This window comes from Malaclemys terrapin, chromosome 2 (assembly GCF_027887155.1).
Source record: "Malaclemys terrapin pileata isolate rMalTer1 chromosome 2, rMalTer1.hap1, whole genome shotgun sequence".
Taxonomy (NCBI): domain Eukaryota; kingdom Metazoa; phylum Chordata; order Testudines; family Emydidae; genus Malaclemys; species Malaclemys terrapin.
Genome location: NC_071506.1, coordinates 63,664,394 through 63,683,334, shown reverse-complemented (window position 1 = coordinate 63,683,334; position 18,941 = coordinate 63,664,394). Strand labels below are relative to the sequence as shown.

Here is an 18,941-nt window from a genome sequence, read left to right as displayed (position 1 = left end):
AGGGGGGGGGGGGGAGAGAATAAAGCTGTCTGGTCACACATGAAAACTATTGCATACTTTTGCAGGTTAGTATATATTAGACCCCAATACTCATAGCTTATGTTCTCACTTACAGTATATATTTACTTAGTCACTTTAACAATTGATGCACTGCATGACCTCTATGGGTTCAGGGTTTGTTTTGTGGGATTGTGGGGGGGGGGGGTTGGTTTGGTTGATTGGTTTGGGTTTGTTTTTCCCCCAAGTTTTACAAATAATGAACACTGAATTTTGTTATTCATACGGTATTTCCATCTTGTGCATGTATTTATTATCTCTTTTGTTTTGTTATGCATTCATATTAACAAGTTGTAGTATTATCAGTCCTTATATCATCCTATTTATCTGAAGAATTTGCAGTCTCCATAATCACTTTAAAGACATCCGAGGTCAGCTAGTGTGCTTTTACTAGCAGTGATTCAATTTGAACATGTGAGTAGAGGGGTTGGAGCTTTGTGTACTCATTAGCAAGACAGAGCCAGAATTTATTGATGCTCAGGACAATTTGTAAAACTATCTATTCACTCAGGTTTCTGCCTGAAGAAGTGATAGAGGAGTATATTTATTTTTACAGGTGGATATAGGATGTCTGTATATCTGTTGACCAGGGCCTGATAATTTTTTTAAATAAATATGTTGTATATGCACCTAGAGACAAAGATGGGAACATTAAAAAAAATACAAAATTCAGTAAGTGGTTAAGATGTAAATTTTTATAACACACAGCGAGTGCCCATGACAGACATGAAGGAACACACATTATGATCTGAAAGGACAAAAGGTGAATTACCAAGCTAAAATGAACATTGAAGTACAATCACAAATGTGTGCTGAATGCTTGGTTAGAGAAAAACAGAAACAAATATAAAATTCATTATTCCTGTTATTTTTATGCCTGTTAGTTTGTAGCCATGGTTTACAGCACTAGGAGAAACAGAATTCAAACCTACCTTTTTACGTAGCTTTTCTGCAGCATTCAGTTCGGTTTTAATGGTCTTATCAAACTTGTTTAAGAGTTTTGGTTTCTTCTTAGCTAGAAAAGTTTAAGAAAAAACAAAAAACTACTATGAATTTCCCTGAACTTCACAAGTATATGTTTGGAAGTTTCCTTTAACCACAGCACGATAAGGTAGGTTTAGAATACACCGGAAAAAAAATAGGCAAGCATTCATTATGCCTACAAAAAAACTATATTTACATATGGAAGTCAGCATTTATGCACTTAAATTGAATAACTGTTCAACTAAATGTACTTTTGGGAATACAATTATCCAGTTTGCCTGTACAAATGTCTTTTATGACTGGAAACAGTCTAAATAAATAGTGCAACAAGAAAGACACACTGGCTAAGGTTTAGTGTTAACATATACAGGAGCTATTTTGTGTCTCGTCCTTCTCATATCTGTTGAGGATGGGAATGGTTAGTTTCCTTGGGGGAAAGGGGCCAGACTGCCCCACGCAGGGAGTATATCCCATTGATTTGAGGACAGTGCTGTTCACATAGATATGAGAAGGAAGGAAGACATCAGGCATATAACAAACAATGCCACAGAAGAGATAGTGAGAAAAAACCTCAGCCCTGTAAATTGGATAGATATGATATACTAAGTCTCTTTCTCAGAGAAGTAAGCCTTCCTTTTCCCTGGCATCTGGTTTAGATGAGGGTTGGAAGAACCTTTCCTCTGTTTCAACAAAATAATATCATTTTGATCCCCCTTAAAATTAAACAATCAACTCTATACCAGCAGGAGGCCAATATGCAAAGCTGAAAATGAACTGTTAACATAAATATTATTCAGCTGTGAGGCACTAACTAATACAACACAGTAAACATTACATAAAGGGCAATCATTTTCATCTGCCCGTTTTACTGAGAAGCTATAGGATTCATCTGGGAGCTTTCAATGCAACCATCACGTATTCCAGTATATTAAATGTAGCCTGTAGTCTCCCTGCAGGGATATTTTAATACATTATACATAACTTCCTTCTAGTGTAATAATCCTTTAACAGATGAGGTCACATCTGTTAAATTAGACATTAGTTAGCTTCTCTGTAAGGTGGTTTTTGAAGAAGAAGAAAAAAAAACGCCCTAAACCAATGCAGAGTGATATGACCACTTAGGAGATTTACATTTCATCTCTGCCCAGGTACTAAAATAATAATTATGCATTTATATATATCACGCTTTGGCCTTGCAAGAACAGTATGAGGTGTGTTCAATTACAATCCTGGATATAGGAACTGCTTTGTTACTCAGTGGCATACAACTACTAGAAAATGAGTTGGTGACATATAAACACCTCTCACAAAACAATTTCCATTCTCATGGTTTCATATGTTTACAGCTGAAATTTCACAGTGTTGTAACGGTGGGGGTCATGATCCAAAAGAAAGTCGTGGGTGGAGGTCGCAAGGTTATTGTAGGGGGGTTGTGGTATTGCTACCTTTACTTCTGCACTGCTGCTGGAGGCAGAGCTGCCTTCAGAGCTGGGCGGCCAGAGAGCAGCCACTGCTGGCCGGGAGCCAACCTCTAAAGCCAGCTCCCCTGCCAGCAGCAGCACAGAAATGACTGTTGCAGGATATGGGGTGGGTGGCTTCCCATACGTCCAGGTTTTCCTGACAGCCTCCTGCCCGGATCAGGGACTGACATCTGGGGCTGCAACATCTCAATCCCAGGTCGGGGGCTATCCCAGCCAGCAGCCATGGAGCTTCCTGAAGGTGGGTCTGACGGTGCTCGGGGAACAGCCCCTTCAGGGGAAAAGGAAGTCCCATCCCTCCCCAGCCCAGGCCGGGACTAGTAGCTGGAGCCCAGCCCACAGCTAGGGGGCCGCCAGGCCTGCCCCTCCCGCACAATAGCCAGATTTCACAGGGGAGATCAGATTTCACAGTCCATGATGCATTTTTCACAGCCGTGAATTTGGTAGAGCTCTAATTATAGAGCAGCGTATCACCTAGAGGAAGGCTTTATTTTTATTGATCAAAATAAGACAAAATAAGTTGTAATTAATGTTGATGAATAATGCATATCTTATTTTTATGTGAAGAAACATTGTATGGTTTGGGTTTTAATAGATTGCAAGTTACTTTTAATGGGCCTCTTATGCACAAGATTCATCAACTATTTATAATATAGGCACTTTTTACTGATCACATTTTTAAAAAAGTTAAATTAAAGGGTGAGATACCAGAATCACAATATAGCAGGATCAGGAGAAGAGGTTGTCTGTTCCAGCTGTCCCCCTGCTGCATTCCTTTTTCCCCTCTCCTTTCTGTTTGTCCTGTGTGTCCGCCCCTCCCGGCCATTGTGCTAACTAAAGTCACAGCCCTATTCCTAGGAATGGCTTGTACAGACTAACTGGAGCCATTGCTCTGCCTAGGGAGGGGGCTTCTTGCTTCTTTGTTTGGTTCCTTTGTTCAGACCCGGGCCCAGTGTGGGGGGCGCTGCCCAGAAATGCAAGACCTGAAGTGGCCAACTAATTAAGCATATGAGTCATACCTGTGACTCAGAACATGCCCAGGCATGCCTACGCTTACCTGCAGCCTTTCCCTGCCTTCTCTCCTCCCCTGTATCAAGAGGAGCCAATCAAAAGTACTGGTGGGAAACTGCCTGAGTTTGCCTTTAAAGCCGGACATTTTCTGATCAGACCTTGGAGAAGGTCATTGCTTTGCTACCTGGTCTGATCAGCTAGCGGTCTTTGGGGTGCCCTCTCCCCGCTCTCGTTTGTTTTTGAGCGTACTCCCGTTTTTAAACTCCCCTCCCACGAACAACAAATTTGTGCCTGGAGATCTCCTGACTATTGTAAGTGAATCGAGTCCTCTCTCCATCCTCTGATGCTACTGCCGTTCCTGTCTCTGTGCTTGCTGCTGTCCTGGGGATTGGTAAGAACTTCCTCTTGCAAACTTCCCCTGTCCTAGCTGCTGGCCTTGTTTCCCCAGCAGACAGACCCAAGCTAGTTCCTTGGTCTGTATCTGTAATCTGTTTCTTGCTCCGCCGCGCTTTTGCTGCTGGAAATAAGCCTGTGCCGCTGCTAGGCTGTGCCTTCCTGGACTGTATCCTGGGCTGCCGGCTTGCAGCCACCCCACTGCTGCAGCCACTACTAGTTAACACCCCCACCCCGGGGCTCACACCACTCTGCTCTCCGGAACTGCTCCCCCTCCCGATCAAAGAAGTGGCATAGTGTAAGGTGCACCTATTAGAATCAGGTTCTTAGTCTAGATAAGTTGTAATTTCATTTTGCATAGCTGTGGTTAAGTTAGGTTTAAAGAATTGTTTGTATTGTGCTCTGTTACTTGCTAATTTGTGTAGTCTTGGTTAAGTTAGATCATAGATAAGATTTTACTGTGTTCTGTATAATTGTGGTTAAGTCTGTCTTCCCGCTGCCCTAACCCTCCCCCCCTCGAGCTTGCCCGCGTCTCCCCCTGAGCTCCCCAGTCACTCATTACAGTCTCTCTGCTGTTTAAACTTGCAGCCTGTCTGCTCTCTGTGTCCCCCTGAGTTTAAATCTCCCTCCGCAGCATCTCTGCCTTTGGTCTCTGCTCCACCACGTGCTCCTCTTCCTCCATCCCGCAACCTCACTCCTCTACCACTGCCTCTCTCTCTCTCTCTCTTTTAATCCCTTCCCCCACATGCTCACCCCACCCCTGCTGCTGCCAAACCTCAATTGTATTACTGAAGTCTAGCATAAACCCCCATTGGTTACCCTTTTTCTCTCTAACATACACTTCACATTTTACATTTACACCACTGTGACATATTTTTACTTAGAGTTGTTGGTTATTTAACACATTTTACTCATAACTGTTAGTTGGTTATATGCTGCTGTGACACACCTTTTACATAGGAACTGTTAGCTACATGTTACATTTATACTTCAGTGTTAATTGGTTACCAACTGTATTGGACCGCACTGTATTATACCCCACTATTGAACCCCCCTATCCTATTTACTAAAAGAAACCCCTCCCCAATTGTCTACCTTAACAAAACCCGAACCCCCACTATTGAATTTTCCCTGTTTTTTGCATTTTCTTAATAAAGTTTATTTTGCACCCCACCAGTGCAGTAGTTGTCCCCCAAGAGCGCCTACTGCTGGCAGGGTCAGAGGTATATTTTGTCCTTATGGCATACATTATTTTAGCCCTTGACTTAAAAGTGCCCGTATAAATTTTTGCTCCCAAGAGAGGACATCAGAAGAACATCATTAACAACTATCCGAGAATAGTTACAGTTAAAATTAACTGACTTGAAAGTATTTTATTTTGCACTTGTTCATATATGTTATAGAAATATTTTCCCCACTGTTCTTTTCCCTTTAAATTTTGGGCACAGAATTTTGCAATACTGTAGTTTTACTCTGACACAGATGTGCACAATGCTCACTTGGCTGACCAGGGTGTGGCTTTGATGGACCAGGAGTAGTTCAGATACCTTTTACGGCCATGATGAAGAGATCTCAATTGGGAGTATGTGCCCCCTCTCCCTTCTCCTCCCCCCTGATTTTTATATAGGGGGGATGCTTCTTCCCCCTTCCTTCCTTATGTTCATAATATATTGATTGGAAGGGGAGGGAAAGGGAATGTCGTATGCTGCATTTAGAGCCCAGAATCTGGGCCTTGTCCTGCCTACTGCTGCTGCCATTAGGTGGTTGGGGTGGTGTTGGGGGCTGGGCAATTGGTTCTTATTTGCTAGTGGTAGGGTATTGGAGGGGTTGGTAGAGTTTGTGGGCTCCTTGTTTCTGCCCCACCCTTAGCCTAGTTCCTAGATCCCTGGTGAAGCTGGGGAGTAGGCCAAGCTCCAGTTTTGGGGTCTGGAAAGGATTTTTTCCCCATATTGGAAACTGGAAAACAACTGTGTGGGTTTTTTCATCTTCCATCTGGCATCCTGGAAGTCTGGTCTTGGGGGGTTAAATTACGATGGTCACAACTTTGGCGGGTTCCAAAGCAGTTGGTGAATTAGAAATGGTCTTATGAGTTTTCTGTACACCCGGAATCTGTTTGGACATTGCTCCTGAGCACAAGGTATAGGGAAGGGCTATGCCTCTATATCTCATAAAGCTTGTAGGTCCCCTCATCTCCCCTATATCTGGTGTGGAGGAGAGGACTGGTTGGGGGTCTGACTCCTGGCAGGCCTCAGGGTGGAGAGGTGGCATGACCTTCATACCCACCCTCTGGATTATAAAACAATCAGACCATTTGTGCCCATTGAGAACCACACTGGAACAAGCCTATCAGACAGTCTGGGGTAGTTTTCCCAGTTAGGGAAGTTTTGGATAATGTTGTGGCCTCTTTATTTAGCCATATTATGGTGTCTGTGTCTCACTGCTTCCATGCGAACAACAACATGGACAGAAGTGGAGGCTGTAGCTTTATAAACCAAATCCAAAATAAAAGAACTAGCCTCAAACTACCTAGCACTAGCAGTCAAGTGCAGGTTCCGATCTGTCCAGACTGGGCAACCCCCAACAACTACCACCTTGAGGCCTCCCCTTCACTGCTTCATTAACTCCCCCCTGCCATCCCACATGACATGAACTGACCCCACTAGCCATGGGGAAAAAAAACAGGTACAACCAAAGTTGTGAGTAATATGCAAACAATAAGACCTAAGCCCCACATCAGGCCTCCCAACTGCTGTGAGGAAGGCAAACAAAATCCGTACTCCACTTTGCTGGTTCTCCGATGAAGGAAAAAACCTTTCCTTGAGCCAAGAGATGACTAGCTCTGCTCACAGCATAACTGGAAACCCAGTGATAACGTGCATCAGATAAATCAGATAAAGGAGGGAGGGAGAGCTTCTGGACACCAAATAAGCATCAAGCCCAGGAGGACCCCTTTATGACCTCTGAAAGATAGGGAGAGCCAATCAGTTTCTACCACACACTTCAGATCTGCCAATGGGCCACTAAGCAAGGAGGTAGCTATCCACCCTGATTGCCTCATTGCACCAGTGAGGGCAGGGACTATGCTCACACACCCAGCCAAGAGCCAAGGACTGTTTATCTGGTCCAGTCTACCTTCCCCTCCCTCGTGCCCAAAAGAGAGGAGATCTTTACCTGTTGTCCTTTCCAGAGGCTTTTACTGTCCCAATTATGTGATTTTGGACAGAGCATCACGATTTTACTTATAAAAGTTTAGTTGTTGTTGTTGTTTTTGTTTGCTTGGGTGTATTCACAGAAGCAAAAAGGAAACAAAACAAAACAAACAAAAAAAACTAAAAAAATGAATGGTTGTACAGAACAGAGAAAACAACCACAATGACCATTCCTGGTAGCTGGTTTCATTAAAGTTTTCAAGTTAAACTGAAACTGTTAACTACCTACACAATAAACAATGAGATCAACTTGGAAGATGCAGTTCACAACACTGTGCTTTTTATTATTATTATAAATGTGAACATTTTGACAGACTAATGTAAGTTAGTAGCAGGGAGATTTCTGATGAATGGCCTGTGAAATTATATCATATATCTAGTCAGAATACAGACTAGACAATCATCTTAAATGTTTTATTTCCCCTTAACAGTTCAGTTCCATTGTATAATCCAGGGGTCGGCAACCTTTCAGAAGTGGTGTGCCAAGTCTTCATTTATTCACTCTAATTTAAGGTTTCGCGTGCCAGTAATACATTTGAATGTTTTTAGAAGATCTCTTTCTATAAGTCTATAATATATAACTAAACTATTGTTGTATGTAAAGTAAATAAGGTTTTTAAAATGTTTAAGAAGCTTCGTTTAAAATTAAGTTAAAATGCAGAGGCCCCCAGACCGGTGGCCAGAACCTGGGCAGTGTGAGTGCCACTGAAAATCAGCTCGTGTGCCGCCATAGGTAAGCAACCTATACCCCTGGTATAATCACACTGTAAGGTGAGCATTGCTGTGCTCTTGTCAGACTACTCAGGGATAAAAGACAATCTGCCTTTGGCTTCATTCCTCAAACCTGTGGAATGCAATTAATGGCAAACAATACATATCCTGCTGTAGCTTATGCCTTAGTTCATTCCAAAGACTGCTTGAAAAGACCATGATAAAAATATAACAGTCAAAGTTCATGGACACAGATAAAATGAACAAGTTTTATAAGAACAATAGGTCAGTGATCCTTTCTAGATTTCAAGTCAAATTTAAGAGAAGTGTAGAAATCAAAGATAATACCTGACAACCTTATTTACAAACCTCAATCTCTTTTAAGTATCAGAGGGGTAGCCGTGTTAGTCTGGATCTGTAAAAGCAGCAAAGAGTCTTGTGGCACCTTATAGACTAACAGACGTATTGGAGCATAAGCTTTCATAGGGGAATACCCACTTCATCAGACGCATGTGGTGGAAATTTCCAGGGGCAGGTATAAATATGCAGGCAAGAACCTCTTTTAAGTAATGAACATCAGCTAAAGGCACCATAACATACTAACCTACCAAAGCCAATACCATACCTCTAAAATAGGGAAGGGAAAAAAGGAAAGGAAGAAGCAATAGGAAAAGAAAGATAATAGCAAAACAATTTACTGGTCTTTCCTCTTCCTCATTCTTGAACAAAAACATTATTCCATTATGAACAAATGGCAACTGTGCACCTAAACCAAATACTGAAACACAGTTCTACTGAAAGATACCTCACCAGTTCCAAACAAGTTAAGCTTTCATAGATTCACAGATCTGAAGGACAGAATAGGTCATTATGATTATCTAGTCCAGGGGTCAGCAACCTCTGGCACGCGGCTTGCCAGGATAAGCACTCTGGCGGGCCGGGCGGGGCCAGTTTGTTTACCTGCCGCGTTGGCAGGTTCGGCCGATCGTGGCTCCCACTGGCCGTGGTTCACCGTCCCAGGCCAATGGGGGCAGTGGGAAGCCGCGGCCAGCACATCCCTTGCTTGCGCCGCTTCCCACAGCCCCCATTGGCCTGGGATGGCGAACCGTGGCCAGTGGGAGCCGTGATCGGCCGAACCCCGACGCGGCAGGTAAACGAACTGGCCTGGCCCGCCAGGGTGCTTACCCTGGCGAGCCGCGTGCCAGAGGTTGCCGACTCCTGATCTAGTCTGATCTTCTACATAACACAGGTCAAAGAGTTTCAATCACTAATTTCTATTCACCCACGAAAGCCCATGCTCCAATACGTCTGTTAGTCTACAAGGTACCACAGGACTCTTTGCTGCTTTTACAGATCCAGACTAACACGGCTACCCCTCTGATACTTAATTTCTACATCAGGCCCATAACTTCTGATTACCCAGGAAGAATCCACCACATCCCTAGGCAAGTTGTTCTAATGGTTATTTACCCTCACTGTTAAAAATGTGCACTTTATTTTTAATCTGAATTTGTTTAGCTTCAGCTTCCAGCTATTGTACCTCATTATACTTTTTTTTGCTAGACTGAAGAGACATCAGTAAGTTCTTCCTTTGTAATTACCTGTCACATGTGACCAAGCCATCTTAACTCTCTCTTGGATAAATTAACTAAATTGAGCTTCTTTCGTCTCTCACTGAATGCCAAGTTTTCTAGACCTTAGAGTCATTACTGAAGCGCTTTTCTGAACTCTGTCCAATTTGTCCACATCCTTTTTGAAGAGGGGATACTAGAACTGGACACAATAATAGTCTGACTAATGCTGTATAGAGGTAATATTCCCTGTCCCTAGGGCATGTCTAAATAAACCACGCACAGCAAGCTGGAATCTAAATCTACGATGATTTACATTTACAGTGATCTACAGCACGCCATGCACTAATTGTCCACTTGGACCCTGCTACTGTGCTTTGACTGACTGCTGTTTAAACATGTATTCACACCACTCTACCCAAGTTGCTGATATTGCTCAAGCGAAACGTTCTCAGATCCTATATGGGGGGAGGCTTATCTGTCCGTTGAACAGAAGCTCCACCACAAGTAACCTAGTGGTCGTCTTGATTTTTTAAGGTCACTGAGTAACAAATAAAGCTTAAGGGTATGTCTACACTACCCGCCGGATCGGTTGATCCAGTGGGGGTCGATTTATCGCGTCTAGTCTAGACACGATAAATCGATCCCCGAGCGCTCTCCCATCGACTCCTGTACTCCAGCTTGGCGAGAGGCACAGGCGGAGTCAATGGGGGAGCGGCAGCAGTCAACTCACCACGGTGAAGACACCAAGGTAAGTCGATTTAAGTACATTGACTTCAGCTACGTTATTCATGTAGCTGAAGTCGTAACTTAGATCAATTCCCTCTCCCCGCATAGTGTAGACCAGGCCTTAGTCTGTGTGTCCTGAAGGACTTTTAGCAGATCCACATGCTTGAAAACGCATGAAAGGTGCTTTTCCTGCATTAAATGAGAAACATGAATGAGGATGCCAGATGAGTGCAATAAGTTAAACACACTTATTTGAGGAGTTGGAGGGACCTCCATGGCACATGAAGAGAGGCATAAGAAACATTTGGTGTGACTATCCCATTCTGATAAAGGGGAAGTTGTGTTGCTACAGTTGGCAGGGCCAGAGAATAAAAGAGAAAGCAGCCCTTCCATGTACAAAAGCATTCTCCATGTGGGATTCTTGCCTTTGCGGTGTTTCTCCTGATCTATTTATCTTCACGGTACACTGACTGGCTCATTATTTTAAGAGAGTAATTGAGGAGGAAAATGCTGCTAGTGTGGTATTGTATAGGAAAGGTGTACACATGACACTTAATTTATTTACCTTTGGACAGTTCCTTTAGTTATTTGTTAGATTTTGTGGGGCTGCTAGTGCTGGATTTTCTATTGGTGTTTGAAAGTATTCATTGTGTTTTTAATCGTCAGGTCGGTCTACAATGAGATATAGGCTGCTCCTTGTGGTTTTATAAGTCTCTTCCTGTGATACACTGCCACAGTTGTGATCAGTGGAGGCACTGATGCTAGATCCAGTTTGTGACTGGCAAGACATTTTCTGGAAGGACCTGGGTCTCTGGAATGTCCTCCTGCTATTAATCTGTGGATAGGCACTTTTAACTTTCTCAAGCGAGAAAGAAATTATAAAAAGATATTTACAGCAGTCATCCTTAAAAGCTTCCCATTTGGTTTTGTAACTGAATATTGTACTAAGCCTAATTTTACTATTGTACTAATACTGAACACTACAGTCCTATTTTCAAAGATACAAAGGCTAAACTGAAAGAATAGCAAGAGTAACCACTGTGTATTGTATCTAAACTAGCTAACTACTCTCTATTTGAAATTCAAAACTTGCTCAGGAAATATTGTTTTTCTTCTCCCTCAACTTATGTCTGCATCATTTTACAAATTAGCTGTTGAAATTGCTCTGCCTCCCAATGGGTAGCAGAAGAATGGGTATTTGATGATGATGGAAAACTCCTGTCATAGCCCTGTGGTTTGGTGGGCTAAATATTCACTTGGTGAGTTACAGGTGGCCTAAATGATCAGCTAATTCTGTAGGTTTCCATAAAGGAAAGATTAGAAGATTGCAAAACAAATGTGCATTTGACAGCAACTATGGTAGGACTATTTAAAAGCACTTGAACTGCAATAATTAAAGATCTTTCTTAATTATACTAGTGTAACAGTCAGAAATGTACTATAATTAACTTATCTAGAGATATAATCAGACAATAAATGCTTAGGTATTTTAGAAACTAATAAAGCTGTTGAATTTAATGACTATAATAAATCTTTAGCAGCGGCGATTCCATGTGTGATTTTCTCTGCAGCATAAAGTGTTCTTCGGGGTTTCTGCTGAAACTGGTTTTTGTACATTTATATGCCGATGCTCAACATAGGGAACAATTACTGACCATAATGGTATTTTTCAGTATATCCCCTTTGCTCATCATCCCAGGCCTCTTAATGAGTTTTGGCTTCACTCACAGGAAATGATTATACATCCTTCGTTAAGTCCAGAAATAGATTTCCGTATTGACTTCCATAATAATACACTCTAGTCTTCTAGTAATGGTCATAAACACAAAGGCTTAGCATAGGGTTACTGCAGTGTTGGGTGCCTTGAAGGAAGATATTGCAGTATTTTTACAAGGGGCAATATATTAATATGTTCATTATTTGTAACTGATAGAATAAAATTAATGTTAATTAGAATTATATGAACTATGCATCTTTAAAAGCAAACTAAGCGGGATTCAGAATGACACCTGAAGTGAAGCCAAAACATCCCAGAGAATGGTCACTAAGACCAGTGTAAGAGGAAGGGAGATGCTTTAAACGTTAATAAAATACAAAGGTGGAGGACAAAAATTAGAACCATTAAACCACATCACAGGGTTGCTGGCCCCTTTAAGAGGAATACTGGACCAGGCAACTCATGATAAGCTAATTAATGGTTAATTGAATAAGGAGCACCTGAGCCTCATAAAAGGCCATCAGGGCTCAGTGCAGGGAGGTGCTCAGAGAGGCTCTTTGAAGGGAAAGGAGCTCCCAGAGAAACACAGGCCCCAGGGAGTAGAGCTGTACAAACCCTGAGCCCAGTGGTGGAGATTGCAGGCCAGAGAGGCCAGGACTGAGAACCACAACCCTGAGGGAGGAGGGCTGTGCAACCCCTGAGCCCAAGGGGAAAGACTTTATTTCAAGTTTATTTGTATTTAATAAAGTAGAACTTCAGTAGGGAAATTTGGTCTTACACCCTTTTTGGGTATGGAGTTATTAAGGGCAGGGCCGGCTCCAGGGTTTTGGCCGCCCCAAGCAGCCAAAACAAACACACACACACAAAAAAGCCGCGATCGCGATCTAAAAAAAGCCACCATCGCGATCTGCGGCGGCAATTCGGCGGGAGGTCCTTCGCTCCCAGGCAGAGTGAGGGACTGTCTGCCGAATTGCCGCTGAATACCTGGACCTGCTGCCCCTCTCCAGAGCAGCCGCCCTAAGCACCTGCTTGAGAAGCTGGTGCCTGGAGCCAGCCCCGGTTAAGGTGCCCTGAAAGACGGGAGGGAGGGAGTGCCTGCAATGCCACACTAGGCCAGGACACACTGCTACAGGGCAGGCACATGCTGAGACAACTGGTATGAGAAGGGGGATTCTGAAACACCCTCCCATTAAGGAGGGATGACCAAGCAACAGTGCAGAGATATTTCTCAGCTGGGATATGTTAACCATCAGAACATAAGAACGGCCATACTGAGTCAGACTAATGGCCCAGCCAGCCCAGTACCTTCTCTAATAGTGGCTGGTGCCAGATATTTCAGAGGGAATGAACAGAACAGGGCAATTTCAAGTGCTCCATCCCATTGTCCACTCCCAGCTTCTGGCAATTGGAGGTTTAAGGACACCTGGAGCATGGGGCTGCACCCCTAACCATCCAGACTAACAGCCATTGATGGAGCTATTCTTCATTAACTTATCTAATTATTTTTTGAACCCAGTTATCCTTTTGGCCTTCACAACATCTCCTAGCAATGAGTTTCACACACTGTGTGTTATATGAAGAAATACTTCCTTTTGTTTGGTTTATATCTGCCGCCTATTAATTTTATTGGCAACCTCTGATTCTTGTGTTATGTGAAGAGGTAAATACACTTCATTATTTACTTTCTCCACACCATTCATGATTTTATAGATCTCTATCACATCCCCCTTTAGTCTCCTCTTCTCTAAGCTGAACAGTCCCCCCATGTTTTTAGTCTCTCCTCATATGGAAGCTCTTGCATACCCTATCATTTGTGTTGTCCTTCTCTGCACCTTTTCCAATTCTAATGTATCCTTTTTGAGATGAGGCAACCAGAACTGTATGCGGTATTCAAGGTGTAGATGTACAGTGGATTGAAAGAGGCCTTGTAATAGAAAAATATCTTATCTATATCTTTCCTAATGGCTTCTCACATTCTCTTAGTTTTTTTGACTGCTGATACACACTGAAGAGATGTTTTCAGGGAGATATCCCTTTCTTGAGTGGTAACAGCTAATTTAAACCCCATCATTTTGTCTGGATAGTTGGGATTATGTTTTCCAATGTGCATTACTTTGCACTTATTAACACTGATTGTCACCTGCAATTTTGTGTCTCAGTCACCCAGTTTTGTGAGATCTCTTTGTAACTTGGTGGTCAAGTTTTGTAGTTAACTGTCTAGAGTAATTTTATATTGTCTGCAAATTTTGCCACTTCACTGTTCACCCCATTTTTGAGATCATTTATGAATATGCTGAAGAGCATATGGAGGTGCAGCCAGAGCTTTGGGAATGTCAGCTCCAGTTTTTGGGAATGTCCAATCAGTAGGAAAGGCCTGTTGAGGAGGCACCATGATGCGAAAGAGTCAGTTATTGTGGACACCGAAAGAGAAGGCATCACAGTGCTCGACCAATGGTATGTTTTGACTCTTGAGAAGTGGGGCACGTAGGATGGCTTTGCCCCTATATGAACCAAGATTGCAAGGCTGGCCAGGGAGAGAGGGGCTGTCAAAGACACTATGCCACAAACTACTGGGGCCTGCGCTATTGTGAAGTCTGAATAAAGGATTGGGGAGACAAAGTGATATCCCAAGGAGCAGGCTGTTTTGGCTTTGGGGGGAATGGGCCCTGCTAAAAGTTTTAGCTTTGGGTGGATGGTCTCTAATTATAAGAAGTTAGACCCTACAAGAATAGGCAAATACGGAGTAGCCAAGGAAATAAGCCCAGGGGTGTGCAATTAAAGGTGGGAGGATGGCCGCAGGTTTCCTGGTTAGAAGGGATGTCCTGATGCCATTTCTCAGCCCCACAGGCTGAGAGCTGGGGAACCTGAACAATTTGGTAAAGGAGCCAGGTCAGAACTGGGAACCATGGGTCTAAAACCATGGTATAATGAGGCAGGCCTTCTCCCCAGGCAAATGCCCCCCCAAAAACAAATGCCACATTCAGTCTCTTTTAGGTAGTTTTATTGTCCCAAATGTAAACACACACACCCCACAGTTCTTCAGCTCATCCTAGGGGTTTTCCCCACATTCCTATCAGGCTCTCACTGCCTTCTTTCCCAGGGGAATCTGTGTCATGAATGAGGACTTGCATCTGCACCTGCACACTCTCCAGGCAGCCTATGAGCACAGCTGGGCCGCAGCAGGGCTGCCTGATTGACTTTGCCTGATTGGCCAAGGAAGTCAGCATGTCTGTTCTCAAGTACAACAGCAACAGCTAATCTCCGGCTGCTCAAAGCTTTATGTCCTCAGCTGCAATCACTCCTATGCCTATTTTGTTCACAGTCCTGATTCTGCCTCAGTTACAAACTTTCCTCTTCTGCCCTGCCCCAGTCCTGCCTGGACTCCTGGCTCTGGATCCAACCACTATGTCTGACTGCTTACATCCCAGTTCGTAACACACTGGCAGTCCTGCTGCTGCTTCCTGCAGCTGCCTAGTCTGACTCACCCCATCTCTCTCCCTTTCTAGGCTCACTTGCCTCTTTTAAATCTAATTGGGATCAGCTGACGAGGCACAGGTGCACTGGTCCGGCTTGCTCCTTCTTAAAGGGCCAGTGTCACTCTGACTCATGGGACTACGATGAAGTTCCAAGACAAAGCAGCAACTGGACAGCTGTTAAAAATAAGGGGTCTGTGCAAGGGAAGGGGAAGACCCAGATAGTGCTATGGTCCAGATCATCAAAGGGTACTGTATGTCCAGAAGGAGAAGAAATGGGTGATCGTGAGTTAACTGTTAACAGCTGTAGGAAAAAGGGCGCAGTCTGTTAGGAGTGCTAGTGCCAGGGTAGGATTCAGGCCTGTGTTTTTGCATGAGATAGTATTTTGAGTTTTGCTTGCCTGTTTGATTTGTTGATATACATACATTCTTACTGATATGTGTAAACAAAGGACAAAGACACTGTGCATGTTGCTTTTCCCTAGCCAGATGGGTTTGTTAGTACAATGGGAACAGATAAGAGCAGTTAAAGTGTTACTAGAGCACACATGTTAAGATTGTCTCAACCCCTATCTCAAGGCAAGATCAAGCAACCAGTAGAGAGGGGCAAAGGGAGTTAGGGAGGAAGGTATAAAACACTAAAGACCAAAGAAATGCCTGTCCCTGATCGTAGCACAATCTCACCTTACCCCTCCCATGGGGTACAAAAGAGATGGGACAAAGACCTCAGACCCACGTCCCTCTCCTCCCCCAAAATGGAACATAACCATAAGTTGTAAGGGGTGGGACTGTGGGCGTGAATTTCAGGTATAATTAAGCCTGCTGAGGTGGTGGGGGGACAGGGACGGGACACTGGGAAACGGCTCGCAGCATCAGAGTAATGGGACACGTTTGCTGGAAACTAACCCCAATAAACATCACATTGCCTGCACTTCGGACTTCTGCTTTCTGTCTGCGTGACAAGAACCGGGGAGAGGATGAAGGGAAAGCCCCCTAACATAGTCATTAGTGTCTGGATGCCCCAAAAGGAAGGGGGATTTGTCTAGAGACATTTTTAATTCCGAGGGCTGAGCTACTGTTTGCATCCAGGGAGGCTCGTCCCTAAGCAGCAGCCTTAAGTCAGTTCAGCTGTGGGGAAAAGCTTTGCTTCATCTTTTGTGGGGTAAAAGCTGTACAGCTCCTAAGAGGGGCTGCATCCTCTGGTGCTTGTAAAATACATGGATAGAGCATCCAGTGGTACCTAATATTTTTTTCTGTTAAATGACACTGCTGCACCAATGAAGATAAGTTACTTGTAACCAGAGTTCAAGGTGACTCTGAATATTCATACTTACAGATAATGCACTGGCTAGTACAACCCAACTGTAGAACCTGCTCCAAACAGTGCCTGTCAGAGTGAATGTGCATCCCCTCCTACCTCTCCCCTCATTGTCGCCGAACATTCTGAAGGCAAGGCTATATAAAAGGAGTGTTGCGCCTTCTACAGCCTCAGTTCCTTCTGACCCGCAGAAACCAAAATAGAACTTTGAGAAAAAGGGACAGGTGGGAGGGAAGTGTGAATATGCAAAGTCATCTTGAAGAACTCCAGTTACAAGTAAGTAACCTTCGTTCTTTGAGAGGCTCTGCATATGCCCACCTATGCGTAGCTTGCAAGCAGTGCAGAAAAAACTCAGGAGGAGAGAACAGAGTCTCAAATAACGATTGAAGCACCGCTCTACCAAATCCAGCATCTGTTCTTGCAGCCAAATCCAAAGCATAATGTTTGGTCAATTTATAGAGTGACTTCCAAGTAGCAGCCCTTACAGATTTCCATGACAGGAACACATTTAATAGAAGCAAACAACGATGATGAGGATGATGATGCCACTGCCTTATTGGAAAGAGACCTCACAACAGTAGGCACAGGAACTGCTGTTAACTTGTAACATTCAATGATACGTAGTTTACCCATCTGGAAACAGTATGAGCAGATATACTATAACCCAGTGGCTCTCAACCTTTCCAGACTACTGTTCCCCTTTCAGGAGCCTGATTTATCTTGCATACCCGCAAGTTACACCTCGCTTATATTATTTCTAGGACCCACTTGTCTAGCACCCGATGCTATTTCTTGTTATTTCATTCTACAGTTGAAATGGTTTAATTAAAATTTACCTAGAACATTTTTAATAATTGTCATGTATTTAAGCTTATTAGAGTAACATACTTCCTGCTGAGCCTAGCCCCTGCAACTGTTTACATCCTAGCACTTATTTTTCCAATCTCCTAGTTTAATTTTCAAGTAAACCAAGTGATTTATTAAAAATAAATATTTTATGCTTATTTTGCTAACATTTTATAACTAAATGCTTTTTAAAAAAAGTTAGGAGGGAAAAGTCCTAGAAATTCCATCCAACACCCACTATTCTAAAAGAACATTTAAGTTGCATGGCTAAGGACTCAGAAGCTAGAAAACATAAAAAGTATAGTTCCACAGAGGAAGAAAAGAAAGGGGAGGGGAAGCCCTGAAGTCCCCGATATCTCCTAGTGAAGGAGCTCCCCAGAGTAGTCAGTACTACTCAGTGTGCACACTCGGACCACAGGGGATGCAGCCACATATGGAGGAACCTTAGTGGTAAAGTAGCAGATATCTTCTTATTATAATGTGACTCATGTGCGTACTGTTTTCAGGCAAACACTGAAGTAGAATGAGAGCTGTTTTTAGTGCCATCTGGTGTCCATTTAATGCACACACCAATTTTTCCAAACAATACACTCCACTTTTCTGGATTGAATGCAAGTATATGATGTTAAGTATGAAGTTCATGAACTTAGTACATCATTTAGTTCATACTAGATGTTTATTGTACTAACCAATGCAGCCATGCTTTAACTGTGTTTTATGTTGCTGCACAAATATCTAGAGTTACTGTACAAGGATTTTAGATTTATTGATAGGTATATATACTGTATGTGTGGTGGTGACCCATGTGATAAAAGCTTTTATTAGCATATACCTTTGCCAGCTTCACTTCCACTCTGTCTAGTAATTCATCTGCTTAGGACCAATTCTAATAGTCCAAATTTGTGCACATCTTCAAATAACTAAGTCAGTCTATCACCAAAATATTTCCTTCTTTACAACTTAAATGTGGAACTTTTGCTACCCACAGTTTCACTGGTCTGAGGCTCAAGATGAGAGATATTCAATCCCAGACCAGATACAAATTTAAGGGACAATGTCATGACCTTTAAGGGATAGAAATGGGAGTTTGGAAATGGAAGGAGGAAATTCCTTGCTTTCTATGGCACAAAGAATTTGCTTCTACTGCCGTACATATTTAGATATGGAAATGCTATTTTAGGTAACGTTTTAATTTAGTTTTTTAATTTTTCCTCAAAAATCTGTAGTCAAAACAACAATAAATTATGCATATTATGGTAGCACCCAGGAACCCCAATCATGGACCAGGACCCTGTTGTGCTAGGCACTGTACAAACACAGAACAAAGATTGCTCCTGCCCCAATCCTTATTTTCAAAACTCTCTGAAACTCTTCTAAAATACTACTTCTGGAAAATACATGCCATATACAGAATACATAATGTACTCCCAGGAGGACAAAGGGG

At 43.0% G+C, this 18,941-nt stretch overlaps 1 protein-coding gene across 7 annotated transcripts in view; it reads right to left on the bottom strand.

Moving 5' to 3' along the window:
- ASPH (aspartate beta-hydroxylase) overlaps positions 1 to 18,941 on the bottom strand; it is a 201,373-nt gene that overhangs the window by 64,209 nt on the left and 118,223 nt on the right. For all 7 annotated transcript variants that reach the window (XM_054017214.1, XM_054017215.1, XM_054017216.1 and 4 more), the window contains one exon: positions 990 to 1,072. In XM_054017214.1, the coding sequence (XP_053873189.1) occupies positions 990 to 1,072 (83 nt within the window). The remainder of the gene's footprint in view (positions 1 to 989; positions 1,073 to 18,941) is intronic.